Source organism: Ochotona curzoniae, unplaced genomic scaffold, assembly GCF_017591425.1.
Source record: "Ochotona curzoniae isolate NIBS_2020 unplaced genomic scaffold, NIBS_Ocur_1.0 scaffold_4506, whole genome shotgun sequence".
In the NCBI taxonomy this organism is placed as follows: domain Eukaryota; kingdom Metazoa; phylum Chordata; class Mammalia; order Lagomorpha; family Ochotonidae; genus Ochotona; species Ochotona curzoniae.
This window is the reverse complement of record NW_024467119.1, coordinates 76,779,722-76,802,104: the sequence shown is the minus strand read 5'-3', so window position 1 is coordinate 76,802,104 and position 22,383 is coordinate 76,779,722. Positions and strand designations below refer to the sequence as shown.

Genomic DNA, 22,383 nt, shown 5'->3' with positions numbered 1-22,383 from the left:
AGTGGCTGTTTTCTCAATGAGCACAGGAGGACCCTTGGGATTCGGCAGAGAGAGGCACATGTACCAATGCACTCAAGATGAACTAATGACACTAACACCATCGCTTCTATCTGCGGCTTTCAAGTGCTTATTCTTCTCTTCAAGGATTTCACAATTGTGTGAGCTTTGGAAAAGACATCTTCCATCTTTGCAGAAAGCACCCTTCCTCGGACTGCAATGAACACAGGTGCTTACGTACACAGCAGATGAAGGAGCAGGTATCTGCTTAGCCGGCAGGCTTCAGAGGGACCTCGAAGCCTGCAGGCAGCAAAGCCACCTTAACTGAGCATTCACTATGTGTAACGCTCTGAGTATCCAAGAAATGGTGCTCAGCAAGCACCCACCGAGAAATAAAATGAGCAGTGAGGATGGGGAGCCTGTTCTCTGAACAGTCAAGAATGAAATACAAAGACTAAGTAGGAGAATACCTGTGTTGAAAGCACAGTTTCTGATTAAAAAAAAAAAAGTATAGCGATCCAAAACAGACTTAGATAACGTCTTTCACTGTTCTGCTATCTTCCACGTATTTAGCATGCTTTTTTTTTTTCTTCTAATTTACAATAAACTGAACTGGATTTCCATCTCAAGTACTACTAACAAAAGGAAGAAATTCAGAAAGCAAGCAAACATTATGAACAGCATGCCCATCAGTCTGACACTGGCTAGGGGAGAGGTTATATAATTACTCCTAGAATGCAGCCTTGGGCTTCCCACAGCCATCATTCCAGAGCATTTTTGAAAGTACAGCCTGACACATGCTCCTTACCTCTGATGTCCTCAGCTATTAACTAAGATGATTTTTCATCTTAGTATTTTATTAACTTCTTCTAGACTTAAGTACTCTGTACAACCACGCAGCACCCATCATCAGGATGTTTAAGTATCCCAGAACTGGGCTGGAGTGGAATACCCACACTCCCGTGCAGCTGTAGGTACTCTCCTTCCGAAGCAGCTCCCGGCTAACACTCCTGGGAATCAGGGGAGGATGGCTCATGTACTGGAGTTTTTGCCATCCACCTACCAAATTCTGGACTTCTGGCTTAAGCTCAGTCCAGGTGTGGCTAGGGTGGCCATTTTGAGGAATGAACCGACAGGTGAGAGGGTCCCTTGAGCAATCTGTCACTCTGCCTTTCGTGTAAATACACCTAGAAAAAACCTACCGTGTGAAAGGAGAGATGGCAAGGATTCCAAGTCCCTCACAGCTCAGCAGAAATATATCCAGTACTATCAGCAATGTCGCCCGTAGGTGAGATTCTTAGGCCACAGTTTTAGGGCAACTTTCCACCCACTGTGTTTAAGGTAAACATTATTAAGAACAATCTGATATAATCAAAATTTATGATGCATTCACCGAAGCCTAGACATTTAAAAATTCCCAAGTAATTACAGTGATAAGAACATCTTAGGCACAATATTTTAGATGTCTGTATTGTGAAAGTAAAAAAAATAAAGTCTTATTGATGGCATCAACACTTTGTTTTTATAACTTAGAAAAATATATCAGATGCAATTTTTGAAAAATAGTGCTTAAATACCCAATGTGGCAACTCTTCGGGTGTTGGGTATTTTTGTTGATACTCAGAAGTCCTGTGGTTCAAATTCCCTACAGAGAATTCATGGCTAGAAGCAGTATTAACATAAAAGGCCTCCCTAGCCCACAATCACCGAGTTACTTCTGGACAAGTGGCACTCCTTGGCAACACATCACAAGTCTGAAAGAACAGACTCACTGCCAGTACTAGCTGGTCAGAGAATCAAAGGTGTGAAAGATAATGGGAGAAAACCTCCACCGCTTAGGGAAAACTGCAGGTGTACATGCATACATGGAGCTACGCACACAGCATTCCTTTACTAAGAAGTTAATGTGATCAGGAATGCTGAAGGCTCGCCTAAGAGCTGGGCTCCCCCTAGACCCTCACGCTCCCAGAAACACTGCAGACTTCACTGTTTCCCACACCACCTCCCAGGCCTTCCCCAGTCATCCTACTGGACAGTGATGAAGAAAAGGAAATGGAGGCTCCCAGAATTCCAGGTACCCCAAGGGTTGAGGAGGATGGAGCCATGACCACGTCCTCCTACCGTGTGTCACACAGTACCGCATCTGTCTGATCCCCAGTTGGGGCAGGGGCCGGAGCCCGAGGGAGCCTGTGCTGGCACAGATGCTGAATGCAGACGGTCACAAGGGGGGCCGGCTCCAGCCCTCAGCGTGCGGACGCCCACCCCCCACAGGCTGAGCAAGACTTCGGTCCAAGTGGCCCTTGGAAAACTAAAGCAAGAAACGGGAAGCATGTACCCCCAGCCCAAGTGCAGAGTACCATGTCTACATCATGATTTAGAAGGACTTCAAATGCGAGCAAGCCACCCTCCTCTCTCCCCCCAGCCCCAGAACTCCTGGCGAGGGCGAATTTATCACTGGGCTCACAGTTAACTCTGACAGGGCACCACCAGGCTGTAACTCACTGCATTAACGGCCACCCCCGTGCTCCCTGACACGGCGACCCATCCATCTCCACTGGCAGGGTTTTAAATTATGACCCCGCAACCAGACAAGGGGATGCAAATCAGATGTCTGAGCAGTCTGCTGGGTAAAATCTGAATCAGTTCTCAGACAGGGAGAGGCGACAGTCTCTCTGGGTATTTACTGCTAGCATCGCAATGTCACTTTCTCCTCCTAGACCAAGGCCTACTTGCTGGCATTTCTCAGTCTGCCAAGTGACCGTGTTATGTTTCCTATGGTAGACACACGGTACTTTGGTAAGTGTGGCTAGGGCTGCTTCTGTAGCCAGACTCCATGGCCTTTCCGTATCAAGTGCTAGCCTCAGTTTATGATCATTTTCCTCTTCCTCATCTTTGGGCAGCACAACAGGGTAGGGTAGGGTTGGGAGAAAAGGAGAGGACATTATAGGGGGGACTGAGAATGCAATTCAGACTCTGATTTCATCGCAGAACACACAAATGCTAAAGTCAGCAAGCCTTCCTATATTATTTACCCTTGAGACAGGACAAGAGAGGAAGAGGAGGTGTCCAACTGTGAGGAGACTTCACACCTGTTAAGAAACTGGAGGCAGAAAAGAGCCGGAGGGGAGAAAGGCACCCCTGGACGGTTCTTGGTTGACAGAAGAGTTCTCTTATTCCTCCATCACCTTCCTGCCTGGATCTTGGACAATCAATGCTGCAGAGGAGGTTGGCTCCAGAGGAACCAGCAGCCCCCCAGAAGCCTGTGGCTCCTACAGATACAGAGAATGGCAAAATAACTCCAGGAGCTGCAGGGGTGAGGTGCATGGTGGAGACAAGGAGCTGAAGAAACACCATCATTAACAGCACGTGGAGGAAGCCAGCCTCGGCACGGCCTTGAGGGATGAGAAGCCACTTCATGACAGGAGCTCAGAGCACAGCCCTCCCTTCAACTAGAAGCCAGCTTTCAACTCAGCCTCCACTCCTCATTTGAGTTCATGAGACGGAGTCCATTTCCCCTTTTTGTTTGCACGATGCACAGAGATTTTTCTAAGATTCTGGAGCGTATCATATTTCGGGCTTAAGGATGAGGGAGGGCCTATCTGCATAGCTCCTTAAGACAGGTCATACCAAGAACTGTGCAACTTTTAAGTAAATACCCAGCAAAAAGAGAGGCTGGCTTCCAAAGCTTCCACTTCCATGCCATTTCTTCACACTACATATTTTCCATGAAATTTTGAAGTACTCTTCCAGGCAACAATTACTTAGAAAGTGCAAGCACAAGGTAGGGTGCAGAGATGCCTCCCAGGGTCACCTGCTACGAGCTGACTGACTGTCGGTGCCAACTGACTCCATATATCTGCTGGGTACCTGTTTGCTTTTATCCAAGAAACTGAAGATATAAAGCAAATTGAGACATGAACTTTACCCCACTGCAGTGCTTAAAATCTCAAGAAGGAGCCAGAAAAATAAATGACGGAATCAAAACACCCAGGCAAGTGTAGCAGAAAAAAAAGGTGGCTATGACAGAATTCTGCCCATAGAACTTGGGGGTGATGGCACAGAAGGCCTAATTCCTGCTAATTCTCAGAAAATGAGTAGATTCCACACTGTTGTGAGAGAGAACTCTGCAAAAGAAGACCAGAATAGGCAGAAGCAATGGAGACGAAAGGGTGTTCATGAAGTCAAGGCTTAACTACCGAGGATGGGGGCAACCTTTGTGTGTGTTTGAACAGGATATGGAAGAGTCAGATAAGATGATGGTACCCAGCCCCAAGAGATGGGAAAAGGGAAGCTCAGTCTTGGGTACTGGGGGTGTTTTTGCATACAAGACCCTCCAACTTTCCTAAAATTCCTCTATCACACAGTTGCCACCATTTGCTTCCATTAATTGGTGGCGTCTAGGTACCGAGGCCCACTGGCAAGTGAGTCAGACACAGCACGCAGGTGAGTGACTTGCTGGGTAAGGAAGAGTAGCTAACAGCACAGGAGGCTGGACAAGCAGGCCAGGACCACAAAGGTCTGTGAGTGTCACCGGAAGGACCTTCTCTTCCATCGAACAGGACAAATGTGGCTTGTAAGCAACAACAATGAGTAAAATTTAGATGAATGAACTAGAGAATTTTCTAAAGTCTGTCCTGCACATCAATGACCTCATATGTTCTACTTCTGTCTCCTATGATTCTGTAGTTCGTCTCCAATGTATGTAGAATTTTTTGCCCCAGAAAGTAGTTTTCCCACTCATCTTTCTCCAGTCAGTACCATCAATTACAATGCAAAATAAAAAATGTCTTTTTACATCTGGCAAACAGTGAATGTAGATCAATTCAAGAAATCCATTAATATTTCATTATTGCCGACTTGAATCTTTATGACTTTCTAAATTCCAAATCTCTTACTGCAGGATCTGTATAGCCTCAAGGGTGCATCTAGTTATGATTATTTGAAATGCAGGGAGACAGCAGCAGGTGCATCGGGAAAAGCAGAGATGACATACCAAGAGGTTTTCTGGCTTGATGTCTCTGTGCACGATGCTGAGGCTGTGGAGATACCTGAGGGCGTTGGCCAGGTTGTACACCATGGCACTGCCATCTCTCTCGGTGTACTTGGTTGAAGAAGTAATTGCATCAAAGAGATCACCACCCTAAAGGATACCAAATAGAGCCTATCAATAGTTCAAGAATGCAAAATCCTATGAAGATAAGAACCACAGATCATTGGCTTGGGGCTAGATGGAAGAAAATGACATGAGTGCTGTTAAAGCTGGTAAAGTTACAAGGTGCCAAGACAGTTTTCTGGTTACATAATTTTTCAGAATATTATGCTTTGGAATCAGGCACCAAAGAAAATTTCTCCATCCTCTTACTTTCACCAATTCCATCACCAGGAATAGCTCAGTTGCTGTTTCCATCTCCTCCACCAGCATTATGATATTGGGGTGTTTCACCCGGCGTAGAATTGACACTTCATTCTCAATCAGGTGTTCCTGTAAAATGAAGCAAGAAAGAGAGGATGAGAAACCACAATCGCCCTGTGCAGGACAACAAAACAAACACTGTCTGGGAACAGACAGTGCTGACGAAAGCATGTGTCTTGGCACAGAGACCTGGCCTCGTTGGTTCCCCTAAGGCAGAGCAGGTCAAGTGGACATCTCATCGTCATTGTCAGACTTCCACACATCGCTGGAAGGGCTTGGTGATGCACACAGCACCCCACCTATCTCACCATCACTTCCAGCACCCTGTGATGCTGGGGCAACCTGGGTACATGGCACTGTGCTGGGTAAGTCAGCCAGAATGTGAAGTTTGGCATAAATTCAGAAGTAAGGACTTGGCATCTAATAAAGTTTTCCATGCATATTATACAACTTCTGTCATCAGAACTTTTAGTTTTTAAACCATTACAGCATGAATTTGAATTTCATGTTGAAATTCATGAAAGGGAAACTTTCTCCATGATGGGATATAAAAATCCATTCACCAGACGGGTGTTCCTTCCCATCTTCTATCTCAGAAATCTGGAAACAGAGTGTCACAGGGACCACTATTCCCATTTTCAAGGGTAATCACTTCTCTGAAAACACCAGCTGCCCATCAGTTCCGCGGAGTGACAGAGCTGCGCTTGGCACTGAGGCACAGCGCTGACTCACAGCACCGAGGAATAGGTCTCCCGATGCCAGTCTAGGGACCATGAATGATGACTGCTCTGGTTTAAATCAGCCATGCAAGCCTTCCAACGGTGACCCACTATTGATCCTCATTTACTTTACAACCAATCAGGCTGAACCTAGAGAATCGATTACACATCCTAGGCATCCAAACAGCTTAGCTCTCTGATAAACCTAACACATAGTACTTGCTATCTAAACATGCATGCATGGACAAATCCTTACAGAGACATGTGCTCGGATCCCTCAACTAGCCCTTTGGCCTTTGCTCTCATCAGTCTCAGCCTGATTTATTACTCCACTCCAGGAGTGAAATAATTATCCCTAATTCAGGATACCAGATACTACTTCTGGCCTTATCTTCATGCATCTGCATGTAGACTTTTATTCTGAGGCATCTCAAATCCTTTTGACAATAATGGGAGATGTACATCATAGCAAATGAATAAATCACACACAGAGAAAGCCTGTTGTAGGCGCCTGCACATGGCAAGTTGAGTGCTGATTGCAGTTTACTTTGTCGAAGCAATCAATCAGTGCTGGCAAACACACACCTGAAGCAGGAGGAAGAGGAGGAACCAACACCTCCCGGGAAGGGATCATTATCTGTCAGTGGCAGCTACACTATACAGACCCTGGTTGAATATCTTCACACTTCCTCTTTGGAACAGCTCTTGCAGGTAGGGATGCAATCACAGGCTGCTGACATATAAGCCCACATTATGGCTTCTATACATCAGTACCTTTCAACGGGACTACTCATCAGTACAAGTCAAGTTAAAATTTTTCAGAATGGTGCCCGACGCGGTAGCCTAGAAGCCAAAGTCCTCATCTTGAACATGCCAGGATCCCATATTGGCGCCAGTTCTAATCCTGGCAGCTCTACTTCCCATCAAGTTCCCTGCTTGTGGCCTGGGAAAGCAGTCGAGGACGACCCAAAGCTTTGGGACCCTGCACCCGCGTGGGAGACCCAGAAGAAGCTCCTGGCTCCTGGCTTTGGATGAGCACAGTTCTGGCTATCGCGGCTCACTTGAGGAGTGAAACAGCGGTCAGAAGATCTTCCTCTCTTTTTTCCTCTTTATACTTCTGGCTTTCCAAAAAAAATTAATAAATAAACCTTAATTTTTTTTTTCCCCCCAGAATGTACATGCTAGTTGGAAAGCAGGAAATACGTCATTCCTTGAAAAGATGAAATCAAGCAGCAGCAACATGAACCATACGAAGCTTTGGGCAAAGAAGGGAGTCGACGTTTCTTTTTAAGGCTAGGATGTCTTTGGGTCAGGACTCACCAAACACCTCCAAGTCCCACTAAACAGCAGGGGTCTCCGCTTTCAACAACAAACCACAGCTGGGAAGCCCGAGATGCGGCTTCTCGCCTGTGACCACGTCCATCTGTCCAAGTGACAAAGCAGCAGTCAGCGCCCTGCTCTGTCCCCCGGGACGCAGCTCCTGGCCAACCCTTGTGGTCACACAAAGGGAACACTTGGCAAGTGTCCCTGTCTACTCACACATCCTGAAGTTTTTAGGTGATCTATACCTAGCATGTTTTTAATCACACAGACCAGTCAGACATACGTCTGTGAACATGTGAAAGCACGCAAATGAATTGACTCTGCTCTGTGTGAAATGAAGACAGAGCTTAGTACTGCCACTGCAGTAAATCAGGCTTTTTATTGGCACACACAACAAAGCTATCCCTTCAATTCTCCCCCTGTCCCTCATTTTCTGCAAAGTCAGAAGACTCTAATCCTTCCTCTTTCCTGAGGCTTTCTTTGGATGTTCAGCTGAAGAGACACATGCAAAATGATTCCTATCACGATGACCCCCAAGCTGTCTCAAACCTGAATTTAAAGCAGAGGTCTATCACACACAGGACACCTCCCCAAGCATGATCTTTTTCAATAAATACACAAGGCAAACTCTTCTGGGATGTGCCGTGGGCCTTCTCTTAGGGCCAATGGCAGCGTCACATTCCACATTCGGAGCAAATATTGTATCAACATCATCTCCACCATTACTTATGATCTCACTTTCCTGTCTTCTGCTAGACAATGGCCATGGCATACAGGAACAATTCTCTTCAAACTAACCATCACAGGAAACAAAACCAAAACACTGTATAGAAATCCTTAAATGGTATCTTCTTATCTTCGTGCAATCCATTTGTAACTTTTGCTTTTGTTAAAATATTCTGATTACATTTTTCCAAGTATTTCTAAAGATAATGTCACTTTTATCTTGAATCACACTGATTATTCGATCACCTATTATTATGTTAAGTGATTTGCAATTCTAGCTCTAAATAATTTACATATGAATCAAGTCATGGCAGTGCTCCACAAGTTTGTGTAAGAGTAAATGACAAGGAGAACTGGTAAGCTGGCAGATGATCCTGCCTCATCCCTGGCCACGGTGAACTGTAACAGAGACAGAGACCAGAGAAGCAGATTGGGGAGATCGACCCTTCCCTAATGAGCCAGTCTCCACTTCTCCTTCATCCCCACCTCCCTGTTTCTGTCTCACTGAACTAACCTGGGCATCTAAAGCAGAAATGGGAGTACTGTTGGGGTTCCTCCACAGCTCATCCACTCAAGTCCCCAATCAATCACCAGTCCTGGCCCCTCAATCTTTTCAAGGTCTCTGAATCAACAGATTTACTTCTCTCTGTCCCTCTGACCAGCTTCTCCTTCAATTTCCAGGCACTGACAGAGGTTCTTTTCTCCTTCTAGAACAGTCTTTACTGTTGGGAAGATCTTATTCATTCCTCAGAACAAGCCCAGATTTCAGCTCCTCTGCCACGGAAGGCTGGGTTGGGTGCCCCCTCTTACCCTCGTGTGTTCACACCACCTTCCTCCTCTCTGCTTGCTGTGCGTGTTTGCTGGTCCATTGCCCTATTTCTAGCCACCAGCATCATCAGTAACACACAATAGGTATTCAAGTTTCCATATGAAGAAAAACACAATGTGTGTTATTCTTTCTCATAGTGGTCTCCAGTTGGCAGTCAATGATGTTGAGGACAAGCGTGGGTATTGAGCCTAGGGATTAAAGATGTAATAACCCTTGGGACTGGTGTTGTGGTGCGGCAGGTAAAACCACTGCTTGCAACACCACCATCCCATATGGGTGCTACTTTGAGACATGGCTGTTCCACTTCTGATCCAGCTCCCTGCTAATTTGCCTTGGAAAGCAGAGGAAGATGACCCGAGTGCTTGGGCCCGTCACATAGATGGAAGAAGCCCCTGGCTCTCAGGTCTGGTCTGGCCACTGCAGCCATTTAGGGAGTGAATCAGCAGATGGAGAACCACTCTTTGAAACTCCGCCTTTCAAATAAAAAATATATATATATCTTAAAAAAAGAAAAACAAACTATGCTGAAACCCTGTCAGAGTACTGGATACTAGGTAGAGTGCTCAGTTCCAGCCTTACTGGTTTCCTGTTAGCTAATCTATGAGGCAGCGGCTGTTGGTTCAAGCAGCTGTGTCTCTGCCATCCAACAGGAGATCTGGTTGGAGTTTCCTGTTCCTGACTTCAGTGTGGCTCACCCTGGCTCCTGCAGGCCTTGCAGGCATTTGTGGAGTGAACCAGCACATAGGAGTTCCCTGTGTACCTGTTTGCTTCTCTTCCTGCCTTCAGTAACTTACAAAATAACAATAATGCTGAGGATGATACAGTAAGGCATAACGTTGTTTAAATCAATATTCAGGATTAGTGATGAATGTAGCAGATGGAATGGCCAAGGATCAAGTTCGAATCCCAGCAGCTCATAAATACTAGCTTATCTGGAAAAAGAATTTGCAGACAGGACTAAGGATCTTGCAATGTAGAGATTAGCTAAAGTTTTTTTTTTTTTTTAAGATTTATTTACTTTTATTACAAAGTCAGATATACAGAGAGGAAGGAGAGATAGAGAGGAAGATCTTCCGTCCATTCACTCCCCAGCAGCCGCAAAGGCTGGAGCTGGGCTGCTCCAAAGCCAGGAATCAGGAACCTTCCTTTAGGTCTCCTACACGGGTGCAGGGTCCCAAGGCCTTGGGCCGTCCTTGACAAATTTCCCCGGCCACAAGCAGGGAGCTCAATGGCAAGTAGGGCTGCTGGGATTAGAACCGGCGCCCATATGGGATCTTGGTTCAAGACAAAGACTTTAGCCACTAGGCTATTGTGCCAGGCCCTAGCTGAAGTTTTTGTAAGAAAAAGGCAAAGGAAGATTGGCATAGATATAAGAGAAGGCACCCATGAAGATGCAGGTAGAGGCCGCACAAGAAGCCGACCCACCACGGAGTGTATTTAGAGACCAAGCACAAACTCCTCCCCCAAAGTCCCAGGAGAGTGAGGCTTCCTGACTTGCTGCCTCCAGAACTGTGACAGTGCCACCTTCTGTGGTCTTAAGCCACCAAGTGTGCGGACCGACATTCCCAAAGCCTCAGCAAGCCAGCGGACCACTCTTGGGACTTAGGATCTGCCCGTAGCTGCAGCACGTAGATGATGGATGCTGTGTGGGTGGGAGGTGAAAGAAGGACCACTAAAAGCACCGTCATATAAAGCCCAGGGCTTTGTGTCAGGGATTTGATCAGCACGTGGAATTAAAAAGACAACTGGGAAAACTCCTAAGAATTTACCAGAAGAATTTACAAACACCATAGAGCTCTGTCAACAACCCGCATAAATCTGGCCCCAAGATAGATTTTGCCAAAGAAGCCGTGTGCTCTCTCTCCTCTGCGCCCCTGCTCAGGCTGCTCTGAAACACCATCACACCCTCCACCCCACACACACAACCTCCTAGCCAGGGACTAGCTGAAACACCAATGCTTCCCCAAGAACTCCACAACATCCTTCACAGAATTGATCTGAAAGTACAGAAAAGGATATCTCATAGTAATAGAATAATATAATGAAGGGATAGTTTATTTTGGTACAAAAAAGTACTGAAATGTTACAATAAACAGGTCCCTAAAAGTTCATGAAAAATACTTACTAGGGAAAAATTATACACGGGTTTTAACAACTATTCTTTTGTTGGCATCAAAACAAACTTACATGCTAATCCTACTTATCCACAAATGTTGAAATATCCTTGTATTCAACTACCTCATCCCCAGGACAGTGTTTTGTGGTCACAGAATATACTTGGTAAATTTTAGGTGAATAAATTAACCTCTTCACACACACACATATATATTACAGAACAAAAAGATGAACAACTCTCTCCAGGCCCTGATTATGAGAGGAAATGAATATACTGGACAGAGGCAGAAGCATGTGAGCCTGGCCACCCAGAGGTGAAGGTCCCAAGCCACCCCACTCCCCATCACTGCTCTGCCTCTGTGTGATTCTGGAAAGCTACTGCACCAGAGTCCGTGGAAGGTTCAGATCTGCTCTGCAAGTAATTAACGAGAACGTGCTTGTAAGATAGAACACCTGGGGATCCACTACTTGGTAACAAATGGAAGGTACTATTTTCAGCACTACTGACTGTGTAACTCACCCAGTCAATATCCCAGAATAAGGCTGACTGCACTCCTAAATTTAAATCTTTTTATTCCCTACAGTTGAAATTGAATGGAAAAAAACTGATTTGTAACCAATCAAGTCTTAAAAGTGTAATTTTATGTAGCTTTAGTGTGAGGATAGTTGCTCAAGCAAGCAAAACGTAAGGATGGATATAAACATAGAATCATTATTTATAGAAATAGAATGACCTTCTATAATAAGGGGAAAAATCCAGATCCAAAGATTTTAAATGGCCTATCCAACCTGCCCTAGCTTTTTGTGCATCAGTTCATTTTTCTGCATATAAAGCTACTTCAATTCTAAACAAGTAAACAATATTCTTACTGCAGCAATTTTTTAAACTCGTTTGGAAAATAAGCTTTAATACAGTCAAAAAGAACATGGTCCAGAAATTATAACACATTCTGCTTAGCTCACACAACAGCAGAGAAAACTTACGACAAAGGCAATCACAGTTTAAAAAGAGTAATACTGTTAGAAGAGTAAGTAAAATTATACAGAACTTAAGAAAATCAAACATAAACATCATAATTATGTATAACTCTATTTGCTAGGTAAAGATAAAAATTAAGAAAATTTTATTCAAAGGGGCATTTTGCACAATCCCTGCTGTATTAACTACCACAATGTAGTGGGACAAAATCAGTCTGGATTTTCTCTGTTTTGGGACTCTGAGAAGACTTCGCTAAAACTTTACCAGAATACTGTTTAGAATCGCTGTTAAACAGACACACTTCCACAAATGTTTGATGAAGAGTAGGAGTTCCAAAAGATTAAAATCACTGTCACCCGAAACACTGTTCATTCCAGATTCTAGATTCCTCTGACAGAAGAATGATGTTAACAGCTAACATGTGCTAAATGGATGCTAAACTGGCCCTCTGCCCCATGGCCTCCATGCCTTACTTCCATCCATTCTCACAGTAACCTCGTCTTTGCTATGATACACACCTGTTACAGCAAGGGCAGGGTCCATCCAGGCTGTAGGCTGTGTAAGACCTGTGAGATCATCTGGTCTGGCCCTGTGACAGCAACCGAAGGAGGGTCTCCAAACTCAATCATTCTTTTAATGCCCTTGGGCCCTAAGTGGCCCTACAGCAGAAGAAAGGTTCCGCCTCCCCTGTTTTAGAGGCAGTAGCCAATACAGAGGGATTAAGCAATCTTTCCAAGGTCATGCAGCAACAAGAGGAGGAGCTAGGACTAAATAATTATGTGTAACCTCGTTCAAGTTCCCCACTGTCCAACTCAGGGCAACGTGAAACAAACATGTAATTCTCAGTTTACTAACAGCCATACTCCAAATGTGCAAAGAAGATAACATTAATTTTAGAAACAACCTAATATATCCAAAACTTCATCATTTCAACGTGAATCAAATACAATGCTATGAAGGAGATACTTCTTCCTTCTTTATTTTTCCCTTCAATATTGTCTTCAAAGTCTAGCATGCATTCCAGGCTTAGTACACATGTCATTCCAGATGACTGCACAAGGGAGGTGGTCTGCCATGGCCAGCAGTTGGACAGAGGACCCCCAGGTTGCCCTCTCCACTACTGTGCTCCCACTAAGGACTCCCCAAAGTCAGTACTGGCAGATATTATTCCAACATAAAGGACAAGAACTCCGAAAGCGTCCCATCTGTGGCTCGTTTCCCAGCCCCGCCCTCAGGGTGTTGGAGGCAATTCCCCACAGCATGGCTGCCCACCCTGTCTCAGTGCTCTGCCCCTATACTCCCTTTCCACAGCATTGCTGTCTGTGTGGCAGATACCCTGGCCACACAGAGATAGAGCCCCATTAGCACATGGGGTAGATCTACTTCCTGGCCTGGACAATAAGCTCACTCTTCTGAGCCAGGATATGCAGCAGCCCCTTATCCAATTAGGGCTTCTCTTAGCTTACGTTTCTCAGGTGTGACACAAGCCCACTGTGCCAACTGCATGCAGCCGGCCTCCTGTGCCATGACCAGGTCTCTTGTCCCTGACTCAGGAACCCTGTGTCATCCACCAGCCTCCATGAAGTCTCAGAGCTGCAGCCATCTCTGGAGTCAGCAGCTGAGCTCCGAGATGGGCATTTTCCAGAGGCGAGAACTTAACGCTTTGTGCAGTCAGGACCAACTGCAAATCATCCTTAGGTTTTAGGATCACAATTTCTGGAAATACACAGGAAAGAACAAGCCTGCCTGTCTCCCTGGCTGTCCCTGGTAGTTGAGGTGTGCCAGGCGATCTCCCCATGTCTTCCTTAGAGTAGCCCTATCACCACCTGGTGCCAACCTTGTCTATACCGCGTTTGTGGATGCCATACCTTTCCGCAGCACTTGGCTTTGTCGATAATCTTCAGGGCAAACTCCTTTCCGGTGGACCTAGAGGAGGAGCAGGAGATGAGCTAAAGGCGCAGGTCACTGCAGATTTCCTTCCTGGCTCCAGGAAGGCAGCCACACAAACCAGCTCAGAGCTGGTGCCATCTCAGCTGCGATTTTAAGTGCTGGTATCCAGCACTACAGACATCACTTACTTGGACATAAGAATCCTGAAATTACTTTTCATTACTTTGACATAATTTCCTCTGAACTTGCTCAAAGCATCTTCTGGTATAGGAGAGCAGCTTGGTGAAGAGCACTGCGGTGGGCAGGCATGTGCACAGTGGCTTCACTGCTGCTAGGGATGCACGCCTCTCCCTCTCGGAGCACTTGGCCCCAGTCCTAACCATACTGCTTCTAATCCAGCATCCTGCTACTGCAAAGACTGGAAAGAGTAGGAGATGGCTCGAGTCCCTTGCCACCCTGACACTCAGATAGGAGATCCAGACTGAGTTCCAGTTTCCTGGCTCTGACCTGGCCCAGTCTTAGCTGCTGTGGGCATTTACAGTGAACTATCTCTGTCTTTCAGATGTCACACACACACACACAAGAACTAAAAATAATACCACTGTATCCTTAGACCCTTAATTCTCTCAAATGCAGTCGACTGCTTTCGCCAAGCTGCCATGACACACACTGATGAGGCCTCTCTTGGAGGAATGACTTAAACCAAAACTCTGAGATTTCTAATGAGTCCTAAGAAGTCATATTTTAGACACTTTGTTCTTAGGGTGGCAAGCTCTGTCTCAGAGCTAAGTAAAAAACCTTACAGAATGAAGCATTCCCTGGTGTATAAACATAAGGGGCATTACAGCTACAGCGGAGATGTGAACAAAATAGAAAAACCGCAGTTTCCAGAACTTCTGGAAAATTCCCCACAAACATTAACATTCAAAACTGGAGAGTAGCCTATAATACTGGAGAATAGCCTATAAACACTAAGATTCTAATCTAAATTGCTTCTGACTTTCATACTATTTACAAAATGGACCAGAGTCAGCAAACATTTGCTGGCTCAGAATATGCGCCCTGCAAACTACTGGTATTCAAGTAAGAATTAACTGGGTGGTTAACTATGGAAGTTAAACAAGCAAACAAAAGCACAGACTGGAAACAGGGTCTGGCACACGCCAGGACTATCATAGTTATTATTTTTTTCTTCAAGTAACCCTTTCCAATCTTTTATGGATAGAAGCTGGATATCTCAGTCCAAATGCATACAAACCAGATTTATAATGTGTGTGTGAATGTATACTTCCCTCCCACCCATAAAACTGTGGGCTAGAAAAACAGCTACCCACCCCACTCATAGAGTCTGTCTGTGGGAGAAAAAAGAAACTTCCAAGAAAGATCTTTTGAGCATTAAGCATAAACTCCAAGGAGAAATGCATGTGGAGGTGCAACAGCAGTCCTCACCATCACTCACCTGTCCACACACTCCTTGACTACTGCAAAATTGCCGTCACCAATCACCTTCCCAATTTTGTATTTCTCAAGCAGAGCCGAGGTTTCAGAGCACCTGTTTCCATTCACACCTGCAAAAAGGATTAAATGTGCGTGTGTGCAGCCCTATCTGTAAAGTGGTAAGCTGCAATGTCTTCATTTCTAGAACTGTAGCAAACCTGAAGAAAATCGCATTTCCTGGACAGCACACCTGAGTCACCAATTTCCTTTTGACCTTGTGACTGGAGACAGGAATCAACATCATCAGCAAATTTAACAATCCCTGAAGTGTTAGTTGGCGGGAGTGATTAGATCGGGGCCAAAAGATTTCCCATAAAAACTTCCCTAGGCTCTTTCTTAAGCAGTGAGGATTTAGTTTTAGAAATGTTTCAACATTTCTCCTTCAGGGTTTCTGGTAAGAGATTCTTCCCAGACAAGAAGCTGTGTTAAAGATAGTACTGGCTCAAAGTTTTCCTACCAAGTTACATATGTTGGAGGATTGGGAGAACCACTTACATAGGGCTACTTTGTACAATGGGTCCCAGAGGCTAGCACACAGCAGATATCAAATAAATCTATTGTTGTCATCTGAGTGAAAGGGATCAGGCATCTGTTAGAATGATTAAGATGCTGCTTGGGACCCTCGGCAGTACATACTGGATGACCTAGGTTCAAGTCCAGCTTCTGGGAGATGTACTTGGGTGCCCGTCACCACTGGGGAGACAAGGATTGAATTCCCAGATCCTGATTTCAGTCTGACTCAACACTGAGTTTTACAAGTTTTGGGAAAGTGAATCAATGGATAGAAGATATTTGTCCACCTATAACTATTTTTTCAGATAAAAAACAAACAAAAACAATTAAAAACAGAAATAGCAAAAGAAGTTGAGTTAAAGGAAACACATGTAAAGATTTGTGAGCAGATCCCCACTGGGCAAAAACAAAAACAGGAACCCTAAGTCTAAAATACAAAACCATGACAGCTTAAATAACAACATTTGATTGATCTTGAAGTCACCTCCATCCCTGCCACCTGACAGGGTGAAGAGGCGACATGACCACATCCCTGTTGAGCAACATCACAAGTCAGTGCCAGTGATGTCTAAACAGAAAAGTTCACAACAGTAAGCCTTCATAAAAGGAGTGATCAGAGAGAGGCTTACCTTCGGGACTCACACAGCGGGCAAGCTCAGGGCCACCATTGACATTGGAAGAAGACCTGCCGGGAGCAGAAATCTGCAGAGAGAAGTTAGCATTCATCAGCACGCATGTGCGAGCCTTGTCCATGAACAGAGAACACAGGGATGGGGAGAGGGGACGCATCCCTGCTCAGCCCATCTCCCTCACTCTTCCTGAGAAATAAAATTTTCAACCAAGATAACACAAAAACCAACTTGTACTATCTTCTTCTTCTTTTTTTTTTTCAAAATCATGTTACTTTTGGCTTCAATGAAATAAAGGAGACCTGATAGTTTCCTAGCTGAGCGAGGCACTTCAGAGCAGCAAAATGAGGCTTAGAATTATGGCTAAGTCTGGGCCAGGCTAAGCACCTGGCTCCCCAGAGTTCAATCAATATATTCCAGTGATAAAAGACACATGGTAGATAATAAGAAATTTTTAAAATGTGGCTTTTAAAAAAAATGTGCGTATTTGTTGGTCACCGAAATTGAAGGTAATGCCGGCATCAGCAATATTCTCCGACAAAAAATTTAAAACCAAGCCCAAGACAAGACTTACAGGAAAGCCTAAAGGAAATGCCAGGTTTCTCTGTACCGTTCCTTACCCACAGCCGCCTGGGCGAGTTCCTCCTTCAGCTCACTGGCCCCTCGTCAACAGCCTGCCTCTTGCTTGCAGGCTCTCCCAGGCCACACGTTTCGGCCTGGACAGTTAGGATAGTACTCTATCCTTGCCGACCCCTCAGTCCAAAAACCCCGCGTTTTCTTCACTGATAGAGTAAGCCTAGATCTTGAGCATGCTATCTAGGTTATGACCAGCTCCCGTACCGACCTTTCTAAAGTGTCTCCAATGGCCTCTTCTCATGCATTGCCCATTATGACTATCAATTCCTCCCACCCTCCCAAACAACTTTTTTTTCTTTTCAGAAAAGTTACTTAAACTTTTCAAGTCCTAATGTTGTGCTCTGAAAATGGAGATAGCACCAGTAACCAGTTAGAGGAGTGCTAGAGAGTAAAATGAGCTAACATCTGTAAAACACCTGGCATTGATACATAACCCAACTCAGTATTTGTTCCTGTCACTTTCCCATAAAACAGCCAGCACAGAACCTGGAAGTAAATGTATTCTCATTCACTCAATCATGTTTTAAAATTGAATGTGAGGAGCCATGAAATCTTTGGCTAAATAATTCTTAGACTACCCCCTCCTCTAGTTCTAAAGTTAGGATTCTCAATCGAAAAGAAAAAGAGTGGTATTTTGTGCAGTGGGTTAAGCCGCCCCTCCTGACACTGGCTTCCTAACTCAGAGTGCCTGTTTGAGTCTCAGCTGCTCCACCTCTGAGTCAGCTTCCGAAACACCTGTGAAATCAGGTGCACATGCTCGGGCCTCTGCCACCTTCGTAAGAAACCCAAGAGGGGTTCCTAGCTTCTGGCTTCATTTAGCCTGGCTTGGACCTAGATGTTGCAGTCCTTTAGGGAGAGAGCCAGTGAGGGACGATCTCTTTCTCACGCTCTCTCTTTCTGCCATTCTGCCTTTCAAATACATATATCTTTTTCTTTTAATCTACAATGAGAGAAATTGGTATCTCTCTACAATAAAGAATGTATGTTCCCAGAAAGTTCTATATCAGAGGATACAGAGAAAGACTATGATCACTGCTTCCCCCAGAACAAAGGAATGGCAAGATGGGCTGGGACCTTTTGACTTACATAGTGTAGTCTGCCCAGAGCAAGGCTCTGCCACAACCGCAGGCCACAGCTGGCTGGAATAGGCATAGGGCAGGACCACCACCCCTCCACACCAAGCTCCATGACCTCAGGCTATGCAGGCCCCACACCCTAAGCCTGCTCACTCACTGTCTCACAGGCAGGTGACTTCTAACAAGGTTCTTTCCTCAGCTACTTTGAGTCTCAGTACAGGTTTACTACAAGCTGGTGATGTATCCTGTCCAATTCAGGGACTCCCAGAAGGAAGTCTGTGAAGGGGCAGCAGCACAGGCCCTTACGGCTGGGTGGGTCACTCCTCCAAGTCAGTGCTCACTCTCCAATATCCTGCAAAGCAGCCTCATGTTCCCAGCCCTAACCTGATGCCCTAGAGAGCCCCGTGATCGCATCCCTGGCTGATGGTCGGATTCAAGCAGTGAGTGTTTGGAAATGGAGTAGAAACAGAGCCCCCACATAGGGCTGTGGCTAGGTCGGCAGCTGCAGGGCCTGGGGGTGTCAGCAAAGGTGAGGGCAGGGGCCTCGGGCAAGGCCACATGCCCGAGTCATCCAAGCACCAGGAAATGCAGCTTCCATAGCACATAATAGCAACAAAAACAACGTCTGAGTCTTGCAAACGGAGGGATTTTTCTACAGTGTTAAACCTCAAGAACCAAAATATAGGTTCAACAGGAGTGACTTATGCAACTATTCATCCAAACATGTTAGAAGTAAAGAGATTGGAAAGAAAAGACAAACTCCAAAAAACAAGAAGGGGTGGTTTAATTACAGCACTGCTCAACAGAGACAGGGCATCAGCACAACTTTCTTCTCTCTCTCCTGCCTGGCAATAACACCTACAGCAACATTCTGAGCTGGGTTTCCAGGGACATGAAGCAAATGGTCCTCACTGTTGCTTCTGAGGAGGCTGCATCTGTGCACCCTGCAAACGTCCAAGGAAGCCTCTTCAGTCCCAGAAGGTACTGGCAGTTACAATCCCACAGAGACCATGTTGCCAAGTCACAAATCTGCACTGAGCATTTGAGTCACTGGACATAGGATCAAGCTCGTTTGGCTTCCTACAGGCACAAGCAAAGCTGGGGGTGTTCACCAGCGTCTCTCCAGGATTGCTGGTAATGCAAGAAACATAGGGCATAGTATCCACAGTGCCCTAGAGAAGTACAAGGAGCAGTGATAATGCAGCTATGACTTGACAAAATTCTCACCAATTCCTTTGCAAAACTTTTGTCTTCCTCTGTAAGAGAAATTACAATCTTACTGGAGCCAATGCCAGAAAGATCAAATCGTGTTTGTAATTAAATCTCATTTCTATTGTCAAAGTAACAATTTTTTTTTTTATCAAAAACTGATAATAGGCTAACAAGCACTTGGGCACCCAGCAACAGCTACAATGCTGCTGTCTGTGACATACGCTCACAAGGTCCTCAGAGAGGCATAACGCACAGCTGTATCTGGGTTCATTCAAGACACTGTCCACCACCACCACCAGGTGCAGCAGGAGGTGGGAAGGAGAGGGCGGTACTTCCCAATGAGGCTCTCATTTGTCAGCAGCAAAAGCGACAGCAAAGCCCTGGATGACAGTGCAGAGCATGTCCTCTGGGACTTGCTGTGGCTGCATCATCACGGACTTCTCCGACAGCTGATGAGCAAGCCTATCAGGTGCTATTAGCACTTCCATTACAGGAGATTCTAGGTGGATACATTTGTCAAGAATTAGACAACTACCCCTTGAATCCTGACAGGCACAACTGGAGGAAAATCTGCTTAACCAGAGAGAAAATCAATGTACAATGATTTACTGTTTCCATGAAACTCCTGTGATAAGATACCAAGATTATTGCATCTCTCAACTGACATGTTCTTTCTAGATTGACTGCCATCGCTAGGTCCACCTTTTCCCACCACAAAAGCAAAAGGAGAGATCTCACTCTAAACGATGAAATCACTTGAAGAAACCAGTCTGTTGCTTTGGACAATGTAGCCCAGACCACTGGTTTGACTCGGGAGGGGCTCTAAGATTCTTTTGATTTCCTGGCTGAAGTGGTCACTGACAACCAACTAGCACGTACAATGTACGTACAATGACTCATAAAATCTGCTGCACTTGTACTACCAGCACTAGGTACAAGGAAGACATCAAGGGATCTGTGATCAAGCCACGGGGCTCTGTGATTCTGAAAGGGAAATCCTGCAGTTCTACCATCTGGGAAGCAGCAAGCTCTTCCTTCTCTGACAGTTTCACTCTTGCTCCTTTCCGGCCCATGTACACTCAACCTAACTGTTTAATTTGTCTTTTCCAAAAGCTAACAGTTTCACATGAAGATGATGAGCATGCAGTCTAGGAAATATTTTATACAGCAAGTTGATTTTCTGGAATGTATTTTGCAAAACTACATCATAATCCAATTGACAAGTGGTCTACATCAGTAAGAAGCATGTTCAATCAGAGCCAAAAAGTAACAGTTTAAGCTTTGTAGACATAATGGCATTAACTGTTCATTGTAGCAGGAAAGCCAACAGAGGGCAATGATAAACAAATAGGCTGGACTGTATTCCAATAAAATGTACTTATAGAGGAAGACGCTGTGACCAGAATTTGGCTAGTGGGAAAACTGCAGGTCTACAATAACCTTAGAAGGAAAGCATTTATTATGATTTCGATTTTATGATACAGTTCCACAGGCTCTGGGATCTCCTGTCCAGAAGGAAAGTATTTTCTTCAACTTAATTCTGCACTGTTAACCTTGAGGACAGAATAACCTTTTTGCACAGTCATTGCCACAAAGTAACAGTTCTCTATCCTTGGCTAACATGAGAATCTCTTAGGACACTCTGAAAAATGAGATTGCCAGGATACACCTCAAATGAATGAAAGGGCCTCTGGAGACAGTCCAGGTATCAGCGCTTTTCAAGCTCCACAGACGACCCAATGTGTAACCAATACTGAGAACATCTGTGCAGGACGTTTCTGGTAGCAATGGTAATTAATTGTTCAGCTGTTATAATTTAGGTCTGCTCTGCCACTCAGTTATTGAGTCATCTATAGTTAAGAACAACCTTTTCTTTTTAAGAAAAGCAAAAATGACACCCATGCAGCTTCTTGAATGCCTACTTTGTGTCAAGTCCTGATAAGTACTTTACATTGAATGAATTCTGTGTTATCATTGTCAATGATCTACCAAGAAACCAAAGAAACCAAAACACAAGGTGATTGTACGACTTTTCTAAGCACCATATCATGGCAAGTGTGTGTGTGTGTGTGTGTGTGTGTGTGTGTGTGTGTTTTGGGAAGGAGACTCAAACTAAACTCAAGTGTGACTCCAGCATCCAAGAGCTTTTAGTCTCTTCTAACACTGTTGTGTCCTGTATGATCACTAGTCTATAAGTCCTGGAATGGAAGGGATGTCTGTCACCCAATTCCAAACTCACTCTTCAAAATACATAGCAAGGGGGCCCTGCACGGTAACCTAGTAGCTAAAAGCTCACCTTGCATCTGCTGGAATCCCATGTGGGTGCCAGTTTGTGTCCCAATTGTGCCACTCCAGCTCCCTGCCTGTGGCATGGAAAAACAGTAGAGCATGGCCCAAAGTCTTGGGACCCTGCACCTGTGTGGGAGACCTGGAAAAATTCCCTGGCTCCTAACTTCAGATCGGCTCAGTTCTAAGTGCTGAAGCTACCTGAGGACTGAACCAGTGAACGGAAGATCTTTCTCTCTGAATATCTGACTTTCAAATTATTAAAAATGCTTTCAGAGTATATAAGTACAGTACTATCCCTGTGATTTCATCACATGATAAAGCCAGTCTTTTAATCCACAGTTTAAGACAAAATTTTCTTTACAAAAATGACTTCTATTAAAATTACTGTACCATACTATCATAAATACATACAACTGTGTGCATTAATAAAATTTGCTAAATGTTTGAGATGAAAATATCAATTAACCTAACTTGATCATCAGCCATTGAATATATGTAAACATAAATATGAAATTTAAATATACTTAAGATTTTTTTCAA

At 44.8% G+C, this 22,383-nt stretch overlaps 1 protein-coding gene across 5 annotated transcripts in view; it reads right to left on the bottom strand.

Moving 5' to 3' along the window:
* The window catches only part of DCLK2 (doublecortin like kinase 2), a 168,475-nt gene that overhangs the window by 16,424 nt on the left and 129,668 nt on the right, over positions 1–22,383 (bottom strand). For all 5 annotated transcript variants that reach the window (XM_040966555.1, XM_040966554.1, XM_040966557.1 and 2 more), the window contains 5 exons: positions 16,631–16,703; positions 15,451–15,559; positions 13,970–14,027; positions 5,360–5,479; positions 4,991–5,137 (listed from right to left, as the gene is read on the bottom strand). In XM_040966555.1, the coding sequence (XP_040822489.1) occupies positions 4,991–5,137; positions 5,360–5,479; positions 13,970–14,027; positions 15,451–15,559; positions 16,631–16,703 (507 nt within the window). The remainder of the gene's footprint in view (positions 1–4,990; positions 5,138–5,359; positions 5,480–13,969; positions 14,028–15,450; positions 15,560–16,630; positions 16,704–22,383) is intronic.